Raw genomic sequence first — 13,277 nt, forward strand, 5'->3', positions numbered from 1 at the left:
AGTACCCCACAGCTCCTGGTTGCCGCAAGCAGCGGGAACCCCGGCAGCTCTGACGCGACCCGTGGTAGGGGACCCCTGGAGCTCCTAACCCTCCACCCAGCTGCCTGATGCAGACTGTGTGGGCACCCACAGATCCTCACAAATATTTTTAGTAAAACTCAGGGACAGGTCACGTTGTCAAAGGCGTTCTGCAAGTCCAAGTACATTATATCTACAGGACTACCCTTGTCCACAAGTTTGTTGACCCCCCCCCCCCCCCCGAGAATTCTAATAGATGTAGCATGATTTCCTTTAACAAAATCCACGTTAACTTCCCCCAACAAATTGTGTTCATCTAGGTGTCTGATAATTCTGTGATTTCCTATAGCTTCAACCAATGTCCCTGGTACTAAAGTTAGGCTTACTGGTTGCTAGTTGCCAGGATTGCTGCTGAAGCCTTTTAAAAATAAATTGGTATTACATTAGCTATCCCAAGTCATCTGGTATAGAGGCCAATTTAAGTGGTAGGTTACATACCGCAGTAAGTAGTTCTGCACTTTTCATATACGGGTTCCTTCAGTACTATTGGGTGAATGCCATCTAGCCCTGGTGACTTATGTTTAAATTAGCAATTTATTTGAAAACCTCCTTTATTGACACTTTTTTAGCACCTCAATCACCGAGCAGCCCCACCAATTGTCTGGCAGGCTCCCTACTGCTGATGTACTTCAAACAATTGGTGTTCATGTCAGTGACTTTTCCTAATTGCTCTTGAAAAGTCTTTTTTTGGACTGCCTAATTATATTTTTACACTTGACTTGGCAGAATTTTCCTCAGTAGGGTTTGACTTTCAATTTTTAAAGGATGCCTTTTTGCCTCTAATTGCCTTATTTACTCTGCTGTTTCATCTTGGTGATATTGTTTTAATCCTCTTACTGTTTGGGGTTTTTTTCCCCTTAGGAGTACACTTATTTTGAGCCTCTGACCGTGTTTTGAATAAGTTTCCATGCAGCTTGCAGGCATTTCACTTTTGTGAGCGTTCCTTTTAATTTCCATGTCACTAGCTTTCTTTTGTGTAGTTCCCCTTTCTCAAATTAAATGCTACCATGATGTTCTTCATATTCCTACCCCCCCACACACACCCCCGGATGTTAAATTTAATTAATTACATTATGGTCTCTATTACAGAGGTGGGCAAACTACAGCCTGCAGGCCACTACCAGCCCGCGGGACCGTCCTGCCCAGCCCTTGAGCTCCCAGCCGGGGAGGCTAGCCCCTGGCTCCTCCCCTGCTGTCCCTCCTCCCCTGCAGTCTCAGCTCACTATGCCACCAGTGCTCTGGGTGGTGGGGTTGCGAGCTCCTGCCAGGCAGCACGTTGTTGTAAGCAAGACACGAGAAGTAATTCTTCCACTGTACTCTGCGCTGATTAGGCCTCAAGTACAGTATTGTGTCCAGTTCTGGGTGCCACATTTCAGGAAAGATGTGACCAAATTGGAGAAAGTCCAGAGCAGAGCAACAAAAATGATTAAAGGTCTAGAAAACATGACCTATGAAGGAAGATTTGAAAAATTGGGTTTGTTTCTTCTGGAGAAGAGAAGAATGAGAGGGAACATAAGTTTAAGTACATAAGATTGTTACAAGGAGGAGGGAGAAAACTTGTTCTTAATCTCCGAGGATAGGACAAGAAGCAATGGGTTTAAATTGCAGCAAGGCAGGTTTAGGTTGGACAGTAGGAAAAACTTCCTAAGTGTCAGGGTGGTTAAGCACTGGAACAAATTGCCTAGGGAGACTGTAGAATCTCCATCATTGGGGATTTTTAAGAGGAGGTTAGACAAACACCTGTCAGGAATGGTCTAGATCAGGGGTCTCAAACTCATGGCCCGCGAACCTCCCCAATGTGGCCTGTGGGGCTCCAGTAGTTTTGGCCTCACCTGCCTCCCCCAGGCAATTTATAATAGCCCGGGGCCCCAGCAGCGCAGCGCAGCTGAGCACCATCTGCCTGCTTGCCCCACATGTCTGACCCCTCCCACTTCCAGACTAGCCCCCTCCCTGCGGCCCCAGGGCAGGGCTATGTTTCCGCATGCTGCCCCAAACCCAAGCGACCCTGCGGCCAATGGGAAGCTGTGCGGGTGGTGCCTGGGGGCAGCAGAGCGCAGAGGCCTCCCGGCCCACCCTGTCTTGGGAGCCCCAGGTAAGCGCCACACCCCGACCCCTCCTCCCACAGCCTGCACCCCCACCCCCTTCCCACCTGCCAAACTCCCTCCCAGAGCCTGCACCCCAATCCCCTACCCTAGACCTCCTCCCCCACTCAAACTCGCTCCCAGAGCCTTAGGCAGGTGGGGGGCAGAGTTTTGGGGGATGGGTTCTAGGTGGCATGAGTGACATTATTGGCCCGCTGGGAGGATGAGAAGACTGGCACTGGCCCTAAGGTAAATTGAGTTTAAGACCCCTGGTCTAGAGAATACTTAGTCCTGCCATGAGTGCAGGGGACCGGACTAGATGACCTCTCAAGATCCCTTCCAGTCCTATGATTCTATAAACTATATTAAAGCAGAGTTAAGTGCTGCCTCATGCCCTTCCAGCATGTGGAGAGTGGTGAAAGTTAGTACATCTGAAAACCAGCAAATTAAGAACTACACACCACACCTGCAAAACGAAGCTCTGCTCCTACTCCCTAACCTTGGAGCTAGCAAATGTGACTGGGAATAGGTCAGTAAGGAAGGAGCAAAGGTTTACCAACTAACCAGGGAAGTGGCAAATTTTCCATCTCTTGAAGTCTTCAACGCAACATTGGATGCTTTTCTGGAAGATATTTTCATCAAAACACAAGGTATTCAGCTCACTTCAATGGTAACTCGAAACTGTATGGCTTGTATGATACAGAAGGTCAGACTAGATGACCTAATAGTATCTCCTGGCCTTAAAATGTACTGATCAATAGAAGGAAAGACTAAGGACATGCCATTGTTTGTGTTGCGTTCGACAGATTTGAATTCCACCACTTATCTCCATGCACTTCATCTATGCGCACTGTGTCAGCTGTAGCTTTACATGAACAGTGGAGGGAACAGTTGGAGCAGCTTGGTAGAACTGTGACTGTGATAAGAAGAGATGCATGTGAATCTTGAAGGAACAGGTATTCCTCACATCACTGCTAAGTGTTGTAGGTTGTGTCAATGAAGGTGCACAAGGGTGTGTTCTTGCCACGAGGGTTGTCAGCAGTCTGGTGGCATATGTGCTAATGGTCTCCAATGCTCAGTGAGGGTAAGTGAAGGAATCCAGAGTGCAAGGGTAAAGGCGTGGTGACAATCTGAAAGTCTAAGATGGATAGTGCGCAGTGGACTCAGTGTTTGAGTGCAGGCCAGGGGTAGGTAGCTTCTGTTCCCTACAGTGGACCTAACCAAGTTTTGCCTTTGCAAAGAGAAGGTGTTGGACTTTGTGTTATCCTGCTCCCGTCCTCTGTTTCCAAAGTGTTCTGTAGCAGGGGAGGGCAAAGTGCTAGTATAAGTGTCATTGGCCTGTTGGAGTGTTGCTGAAACAGGGCACAATTTGAGGTTGCATTGAGGGTGTTGTGAACCTTAGCTCTTCTTTCCCATTCTAATAACCGAGAGGACAGGAATCCTTACCCAGCGAGGTCAAATTCTCAAAGTTCTCCTGCATGACGTCTCTGTAGAGGGCTCTCTGAGCGGGGTCCAGCAGAGCCCATTCTTCTTCGGTGAAATACACAGCCACCTCCTCGAAAGCCATTGGCCCCTGAAAGAGCAACAGCCCCTCACTCAGTACCTGCTGCCTACTGACAACCCCACTACTCACAGGGGAGGAGGGCCAATCACTTGGAAGCTGTGGGAGGCAGGCAGCATAGTTCCACCCACACCCCATCACATGACAGCAGCCAGAAAGCATCAAAGGGAAGGGAGGAAAAAGAGCACCCCCACTCCTCCCAGCAGAGAGAAGGGGAAGGAGTCTTCACATTCATCACTCACCTACGAGCCAGAGGCTGATACAGGAGATGGAGCCCCCAGCAGGGTCCAGGGACAACCCCCTGATGCAAATTGCAACACCCTCCTCATTGCCAGCAGCTGGATAGGAGGGGATGGGGTATATTCCCTAGGCCTCACTGGTAGGTGCCCCTTTATATCTCACAGCAGCCTCTGGCTAGTATTGAAGTCTGGTAAGTTTCCCTAGCCCAGTCTGGGGAGGTGGGCGGTTGTTTCCTGCATGACTAATTAGGGAATTCCCACCCACAAATTATAGGGGTCTGTTGCTGAGATCTAGGCATCACGGTAAACAAAGCTTAGCAGGTTTATCACAGCCTGGCCCCCTCCCTTTCTCCACTCTGTATTTCCTGACCCCTCCCACTTCCAGACTAGCCCCCTCCGAAGTGCCCACCTCCTCTGTATTTATTGCTCTTCTCCCTCCAAAGAGAACGCACCAACAACTCCCTACCTCAAATGGCTCCACTGCAGCCATTTCCCTTCCCTGGTCCCTGGAAGGACAGAATGAGCTGGAGCAAAACATGGATGTTACGCTGCAGCCTGTTAAGGCAAAAAGGGCAATTGGGAACATGTCAGAACAGGAAATAACTTCACAGCACAATTCCCCCCAGGATCTTTCCCTGCACATGGATGAACAGAACAATTCAAAACAGTGATGGAGGAGGCGGGGCTTTATCTACCCAGATATCTGTTAGAAAAGGAATTCAAGCAAACGCAAAGTGTCCAATAAGTTCTTGGAATGTACAGGGGACACCTGTTTTCTTTGAGAGGATGGAAGCAGTAACTGGAGGATGAAGGAACGAGTTAGGAAACTGAAGGCAGAAAGCAACGTGGGTAAAAGTGATGAGAAAACGATCGATGTCACGGTTCTATGAGAAGGCAGGCATGAGAGCAGCAGAATAAGGACAATGGACTTCCAAAAGGCAGACTTCAACCAATGCGGAGAACTGGTAGGTGAGGTCCTATGGGAATAAAAGCTCAGAGGGAGAAACGAGTTCCAGAGAGCTGGTTGGCACTTCCTCAGAGACAATATTAAAGGAGCAGCAGCAAAGGATCACAATGTGAAGGAAAGAAGAGTAGGTGGCCAATATGGCTCTACCATAAGTTCTTTCATGACCAGAAAATAAAAAGGAATTCTATAAAAAGTGGAATCATGGACCAATTTCTATGGAGGAGTACAAAAGAATTGCACAAGCATGTGGGGACAAAATCGGAAAGATTAACTCACAAAATGAGTTTCACCTTGGAAGGGACAAAAAAAAAGGCAGTAAGATATGGGTTCTATAAATATATTAGGAGCAAGAGATCGGGGAAGGAAAGTGTAGGTCCTCTACTTACCAGAGAAAAAGAAGAGCTAATAATAGATGACATCAACAAGACGAAGGTGTTTAATGCCTTTTTACATTCACTAAAAAAATGTAATTGTGACCAGATACTTAATTATTTTTAACCAAGAGGGGGAAGGAACAAAAACCACAATGGAGAAATAAGAGGTTGAAAAAATATGTACATAAGTTAAATATATTTAAGTCAGCAGGGCCTAATGCAATTCATCCTGGGGTACTTAAGGAATTAGCTGAAGCAATGTTGGAACAGTTAACAATTATCTCTGACAACTGTGGGAGGATGGTGAGGTGCCACAAGACTGGAGAAGGAAAAACAATACCTGCCTTCAAAAAGGGAAGCAATGAAGATCTGGGGAATAAAGACCAGTCAAGCCTAATTTAGATACCCAGAAAGAAAAATGTATTAATCAATGTTTAAGCACCGAGGATAGTAAAGTGATAAGTTTTATAGCCAGCATATATTATCGAACACAAATCATGACAAACCAATCTAATTTCCTGCTTTAACAGAGGTACTGGCCTTTATGGATACAGGAGACACTGTAGACATATCTCGATTTTAGTAAGGCTTTTGACAGAAGACCCCATGACATTCTCATCAGCAAACTAAGAAAATGTGGTGTACTTGAAAGTCTGTACTCAAGGAGTAATCATAAATGGTTCACTGACAAATTGGGAGGCTGTATCTAACGTGGTCCCACAGGAACCAATCCTCGATCTGCTACTACTCAATATCTTCCTTAATGACTTAGATAATGGAGTGGAAAGTGTGCTTATTAAATTTTCAGATGACACCAAACTGGGAGAGTTGTAAACATGTTGGAGAACAGGATTAGAATTCAAAATGACCTTTATAAATTAGAGAATTGATCGGAATGAACAAGATGAAATTCAATAAAGGCAAGTGCAAAGTACTACATTTTAGGGAAGGAAAATCCAATGCACGACTACAAAATAGGGGCTAACTGGCTAGGGGGCAGTACTACTCAAAAGGATCTGGAGGTTATAGTGAATCGCAAATTGAATCTAAGCCAGCCATGTGACTCAGTTGTGACAAAGGCTAGTTCAGCACTGGAATAGGTTACCAAGGGAGGTTGTGGAATCGCCACCACTGAAGGTTTTTAAGGACTGGTTGGACAAACACCTCAGTGTTGGGGGCTGGACTAAATCATCTCATGGTTCATTTCAGCCCTACAGTTCTCAGATTCTATTCTGAGGAAATGTTTGGTCATTTTACTGACCTGGCCCATCCCACCAGCACTAAACAACAGAGACATTTTGAAATCCTACCAGTAACAAAGTCTGGGAACCAAATACAAGACAAGAGCAGAACAAAAGGAGTAACTTTGGGGGATTTCCCCTGACATTGTCCCCAGGGCAGCATACTCCCACAGCCGGGGGCACAGGCAGAGTCAGGAATTAGCTTTTTCTCTCCCTGCATTTCACCTTGTTCACTGGAAAGTGAATCTGCCCAGGGATGCTGCAGTAAGTGTGTGTGGGAAAGTTAGAGATCTGGGAATCTCTCTCCCCAATTATTTCTCCCACTGCCCCTATCAATCTCTGTCTTTTTCTCCTTGTGTTTCCAATCTCCTGTCCTGCCCCCTCTGGCAGACAGGCAGACAGCCATTCCTGGGTGTTCGCTCTTCTATGGCTGGATTGGCTCCTGCAATTGCTAAGGGGAGGAGAGATGTGGGGTGAGGAGGGGCTGTTTGTGCACAGTCACTTTCATACCCTTCCCCAGCAGGTTCCCTGAGGTCTCTATCAATCACCGGAAGTCTCTGCTTTAGATGTTGGTGTGGGCAGAGCCTAGGGCTGGCCCATGGAGCTAATTACAGCTGGAGAAAGTTCTCACCTTGCCTGGGCATAGAGGAAGCTTCACTCCAAGTCACTTCCAAGCCCAGACCCCACTGGGGGAGCAGCAGCTGCTCAGTCCGGGCTCCCAGATCACAACGCAGGCAGCAGTGTCTGACCCAGGAAGCTCAACCCCAATATCCTGAGACAAGAGAGAGACACAGTCAGACAGAGGGATCTTCCCCCCTCCCGCTCCTTTAGAACAACTGAAACCCCCACCCCCCAGGGACATATCCTGATTTTATTTGCCCCCATGTTAATCTGGAGTCACTCCATGTTCTTCCTTGAAGTCTCTCTTGATTAACACTGGTCTCAGTGAGACCAGAAACATGGCTCAGGAGGGATGAGGCCAGAGTCCTTTCCTCCTCCCTCATTCCCTCCTCTTCTTCTGAAAACAGCAACAGTTTTCCCTCCAAAACCTGAAATTCCTCCAGTTTTGAAAATGGGGAGAGAAGCAAAGTCTGTCGTGATTTCATATCAGTATTTGATAAATGGATAGGGAGTTATCAGCTGCGCCTCCCAGCCGTTCACACGGGGTGGGGGGAGCCCTGGGCGAGGATTCTTTAACAGGAAAATGGATGGCATGGAGGAGCCAAATTTTTTAAGAAATTTCCATGCTCAGTGACTGGCAGATAATGGCCAGTAGGTACCTACTCCCGAGACGACTACGTCTCAGCGCTGGGCGAAGCAACCCCTCATGGAGACCATTTGTCAGGGGGGTTTGGGATACTGCTGGTGAACATGATGAGGGGAAAGTGAGAGGCTAATACAGTAGCATGGAGATTCTCAGCCACTCTGGGTACAGCCTGGACAACAAGGAGCCAGGCACAGACTGAGCCATCATCCTGTGCCCACTGAGGAAAAGAAAAGGGTCCAGCCAACTGTTCTGTGAGCAGCTGGGAAACCCCATTCCCCCAAACAGGGGGGAGGCCTCTGGCTTTGGTGTATATTAAATATGGGACAAGTCACTTTCATCAGCAAACACTGTAAAGAAGATAAAGGGGGAAAGAAATGAGTCTCAAATGAGAGGAGAAAGTTAACCATTTAACTCCCTGCAACCGCCAGGATGGAGAATGACTAAGACAGGGGTGGGCAAATTACAGCATGTGGGCCAGATCCGGTCCCTCAGGGCTTTGCATCCGGCCCACAGGATTGCCACCCCTGTGGCACCGTGGGCCCCACACTGCTCCCAAAGCAGCCAGCACCACGTCCCTGCGACCCCTGGTGGGTGGGGGAGGGGAGAGGCAGGGGGCTCCAGGCACCACCCCCCACAGCTCCCATTGGCCGGGAACAGGGAACCGCAGCCAATGGGAGCTTTGGGGGAGGTGCCTGGAGGCACAGCAAGGGCAACGCATGTGGAGCCCTCTGCCACCCCTCCCCCAGAGATGTGGTGTCGGCCGCTTCCCGGAGTGGTGCAGGGGGCCTGCTCTGGCCCCGATGCACGCCGCTGCCAGCCGGATCCACTCCAGGTAAGCGGCACCGGGCCGGAGCCTGAACCCCTCCTGCATCCCAACCCCGTGCCCTAAGCCCACACCCCTGCCCTGAGCCCCCTTGTGCACCCCAACCCTGTTCCCTGAGGCCCCTCATATGCCCCAAGCCCCTCCACTGTCCCAACCCCTTGCTCTGAGCCCATTCCTGCACTCCGCACCCCCTCCCACCCCCTGCACTCCCTCCCGCACCCCAACCCCCTGCCCTGCATGCAAATTCCCCACCCAGATGTGGCCCTCAGGACAAAAAGTTTGCCCACCCCTGGACTAAGGCAACAAATTCCCTCCAAAATAGGAGAACTCGCTGCAACTAAACCTCAGAACCTCTCCAAACATGAGAGGCTTTTTAGCAGACATTTAATAATTACATGGAAAACGACAATATCTGACAGCTGATGTCTATGTTAAGTCATTAAAGAGAAAAGGGTGGAAATCTGGAGAATTTTGGATCAATTTTCACAAAGTAGAGCAGAAAGTGGAAAAAATGTGAAGAATTTTATATCGATAGTCAATAGTAGGTAAAGAGGTAAAGTGAGAGTGAATTTCATACTGTTATTTGACAAATTGAGAGAAAATGGAAACCTTTTCTAAATATATTCAAAAATTTGAGAAAAGGTCAAAATCTGAGGAAATTTTATGTTAATTTATTATTAATGAGACATGGAAAAAATCTCAGGGAATATTAAATTAGAAATAGATAACTAGAGAGAAAGGAGGGCAAGATTTTAGGATATTCTCCGGAAGAAGAGATCTGTGTGTAACTCAGAAATGTATCTCTCTTACCAATTGAAGTGGATCCAATAAAAGATACTACCTTATCCATCTTCTCTTTCTAAATGCAAAGCAATGCACACTGGAGAGAGAAACTAGAGCTACTTATAAACATTATTGCGTGGTAAATTAACTATCACCTGTAGCCCATATAGCTAGCTTTAGCATTTATTTTATGCAGCAGTAATGCAAGGAACCCACAGGCCTGTCTCCTGTAGGACACTGGCATCAGCAGTTAGCATAAGGCTTGAGATCTATGAACTCTGGCACAGATAAATGGCCTAAGGGTCAGCCCTAAGGTTTGGGGAACTGGAAATAGAGTGTCTAAGGGGGAATTTCATCCGTAAAGTCACCAGCCGACCAGAGGAACATGAGCTAACACCGGCTTTCGGATAGAACATCCACAGACGTCTGACCACAGGAGTGCCATGGCAACGTATTGACATATATGACACCAAGGTAAGATCATTAATACACTAACCTACAGGAGCACACCCCAACATTAGTAGGGAGAGGAAATACAAATGAGGAAGAGAGGAGAAACCCCTACTGAACATGCATTACACCTAGCAATGTCAGCACAACATATTCTAGGCTACACAACTCAGGAAAGGGATCTGCATGTTGCTGTAGACAGATCAATGAAAAGGTCCACTTAATGCATAGCTGCCAGCAAAAAAGTTAACATGTTAGGATTCATAAGGAATGGGATGAAGAATACCACCAAACATTTGTTTATAAACCAAGGGAGCAGCCTCTAATATCCTGGATCACCATGGCTACTACAGCACTGCACACAGGATATTTTATATCAATCTTTCAGAATTGGGGAAGAAATAGGTCTAAAAAGAAACATTTGATAATGAGAAAAACACACGTGGATCTGAAGAGAATTTATATTAAGTAAGTGAAAGTAGTTGGACAGTTTGACTGGATTGTATATGGAAGTTCAATAAACAGACAGGAATAATTTGCCCCACACACCCACACCATTTACATGGCAGCAGGGAGCCCCTTGGGGAGGTGCTTTAAGAGAGTACGTGAGGGTAATATGGAGCAGGAAAACTCCCTGGCAGTAGGTAGGAGGCAGCAGCAGGGGCAGGCAGGTGACTGGCACCTGGGGGGAGCTGTGTTGGGCAGTTGGGAGTAGCAGTAACCTGGACTGTGTAACCTTGGGCTGGACAGTCTCCACTGCGGACTTTTTCCTCCCATCCCCTTCCTTGTCTTGTTGCTGGCAGAGAATGGCCACCCCATCCCACCCCAGAGGCAGCTGTGTCTCAGGGCTCTACAAGCTGCACCCATTAAGCCCCTTCTCATTTGGGGAATGATTCACGACAATTTCCCAAAGAAAGAAAGAAAATTTGCTGCAGGTCAAACGGGTGGGAAAATATCCCAAATCTGAGATTGTTAAATTAACATTGGAGAATTAAAGAGAAAATGGGGCAAACTCTGAAAAGGAGAATAGAGAAAGTGTCGATAACTGCTCCATCAGTACTGACCATTCATGGAGCCATTGCTGCTTTTACACCTGAAAGGAGACTTCCTTTCTCTGACTCCTGCCCATGGGGCCATGGTCGGACGTGGTGACCCAGAGAAGCTGACTTGGGGCTGATGCAAGGTAAGCAAAACCGAACCAGCCTCCCAGGGTATTGGGTTGGAAGCCGGTACGGGCAGTGGGCCTGGGTTCCCCTACATCAGTGGTTCTCAACCAGGGGTATATGTACACCTGGGAGTACGCAGAGGTCTTCCAAGGGTATGTCAACTCATCTAGATAATTGTCTAGTTTTACAACAGGCTACGTCAGTGGTTCTCAAATTTTTGTACTGGTGACCCCTTTCACATGGAAAGCCTCTGAGTATGACCCCTTCTTATAAATTAAAAGCACTTTTTATATCTTTAACACCATTATAAATGCTGGCGGCAAAGCAGGGTTTGGGGTGGAGGCTGACAGCTCGCGACCCCCCTCCCCTTGTAAGAGCCTTGTGATGCCCTGAGCGGTCCCAACCCCCAGTTTGAGAACCCCGGGCTACATAAAAAGCACTAGGGAAGTCAGTACAAACTAAATGTCCATACAGACAACGACTTGTACATACTGCTCTGTACACCGTACACTGAAACGTAAGTGCAGTGTTCGCATTCCCGTGGGCGTATTTTATAATTATATGATAAAAAGGAGAAAGACACCAGCCGCGTTCAGCCAGAGCGCGCTGTGACACGCGGCGATTTCCAGACCGGAAACTTGGGGTCTGCAAGTGAACCGCTGCCCGCCACCAGCCCCTGGGCTCGCCCCTTCGGCAGGAGACCCCCCACCCCTCCGACTGCCAGAGGCTGGGCGGGGCGCAGGTGGGACGCGGGGGGCGCTCCTAGGGGCCCGGCCCAAGACCCCTGGGAGCAGCAGGGCCCGGCCCGGAGATCTCGGGACACGGGAGTTCGCGTTAGCAGCCTGAGGGCCAGGCGCCGGCCGCGGGAGGGCGAGGGGCGCAGAGCCGGGGGCGGTGGGGGCAGGAGGAGACGCGAGGTTATCGCGGCGGAGGGGGGGTGTCCAGGCTGATCCCGAGACCCTGCCTTACCTGGGCTCGAGAGGGTGGAAGAGCCCCGGGGCAGGCTGGGAGTTGTAATTCCTGGCTCCTCTCAGAGCGGAAGTGACGAGTCAGTTGCTCAGGCAACGCGCGCGCCCCGTACTGCGAGAAGCTGAAGTGCGCCGTCTGCCTACGCGCCCCCTCCCGATGCACACTGGGAAGCGTAGTTCTCTCTCTCAAGCTCGGCCTTCTATGGGAGGAGGGGCCGCATGCGCCGGGCGGGCAGGACAGAGGCCGCGCCTCGCGGCCCCCGGGGATCTGCTTCCGGGCGGAGCGCGCACCTGGGCGGGGCCGGAGCCGCTGGGTCAGTCCCCGGCGCCTTTCCGCGAGGCTGTCTCGGGCGCGCGCGGCGGCCGTTGGGCTGGAGCCGTTGGGCTCCGCGGCGCAGCTTGGAACCCTGCTGGCACGCGCAGGCGGCCCCAGCGCCGTGGGGCCCGGGGGGGGTTGTGCTGATCAGTCCCCGGCCCGAGGGAGAATCGCGCCCCGGCGCTGCTGCGGGTGGCGGCAGCCGACGATGAAGGGCGGGTCCCATCTGCACAGACTCGGTTAATGATTTATTGTTGAGTCCGATTTTGGTGGATGAAGTGAGGGAGGCCCTGAGAGTGTTTCTTAAAGAACAGGCGGACTTGTGGCACCTTGCAGACTAACCCATTCATTTGAGCATAAGCTTTCCTGAGCTACAGCTCCCTTCACCGGATGCCCCTAGCTCACGAAAGCTCATGCTGAAATAAATGGGTTAGTCTCCAAGGTGCCACAAGTCCGCCTGTTCTTTTTGCGGACACAGACTAACACGGCTGCTCCTCTGAAACCTTTCCTAAAGATAGTGTCCCAGGCCCGGTAAGGTTACAGCGAATGATTTATGGGATATTTTTAACTTAGACACTTTAATTCGCACTAAGATTTTTAATACATGGTTTCTAAATTGGCAACTCCCGGATATTTTTTAAAGACAATAGAACTATTTTAATCCCAAAAGTGCAAAAGGAGAAAGAATTTATGAAACTATCCTCATGGAAACCGTGAACAATAGGACCTGTGTGGAGAAGGATGCATACGAGTATTTTAGCTAAAAGATTGACGATTACAGTTAAAATTTGCAACAAGCAAAAAGGGCGCTCCAGGATGCAAAGAAAATATTTCAATTTTAGATAATTTAATAAGGGGAGCAAAGTGGAATGGAGATGAATTAGCTATAGTATTTGTTGGTTTGGCTAAGGCTTTTGATTCGGTGGGGCATGGGCATATCATGTCCGGCCTGAACAGATTTGG

At 49.0% G+C, this 13,277-nt stretch overlaps 1 protein-coding gene across 3 annotated transcripts in view; it reads right to left on the reverse strand.

Annotated features, from left to right (window-relative positions):
• Positions 1-12,083, reverse strand: part of LOC141976043 (uncharacterized) — a 50,945-nt gene extending 38,862 nt beyond the window's left edge. For 2 of the 3 annotated variants that reach the window (XM_074936825.1, XM_074936824.1), the window contains exon 1: positions 3,606-3,858. In XM_074936825.1, coding sequence (XP_074792926.1) covers positions 3,606-3,858 — 253 coding nt within the window. Of the gene's footprint in view, positions 1-3,605; positions 3,859-4,425; positions 4,515-7,172; positions 7,314-11,999 lie in introns of those variants that run through there. The other variant, XM_074936826.1, reaches the window with a different exon arrangement.
• Positions 12,084-13,277: the final 1,194 nt, after the last annotated feature.

The sequence above is a fragment of the Natator depressus genome, chromosome 22 (assembly GCF_965152275.1).
Source record: "Natator depressus isolate rNatDep1 chromosome 22, rNatDep2.hap1, whole genome shotgun sequence".
Classification (NCBI taxonomy): domain Eukaryota; kingdom Metazoa; phylum Chordata; order Testudines; family Cheloniidae; genus Natator; species Natator depressus.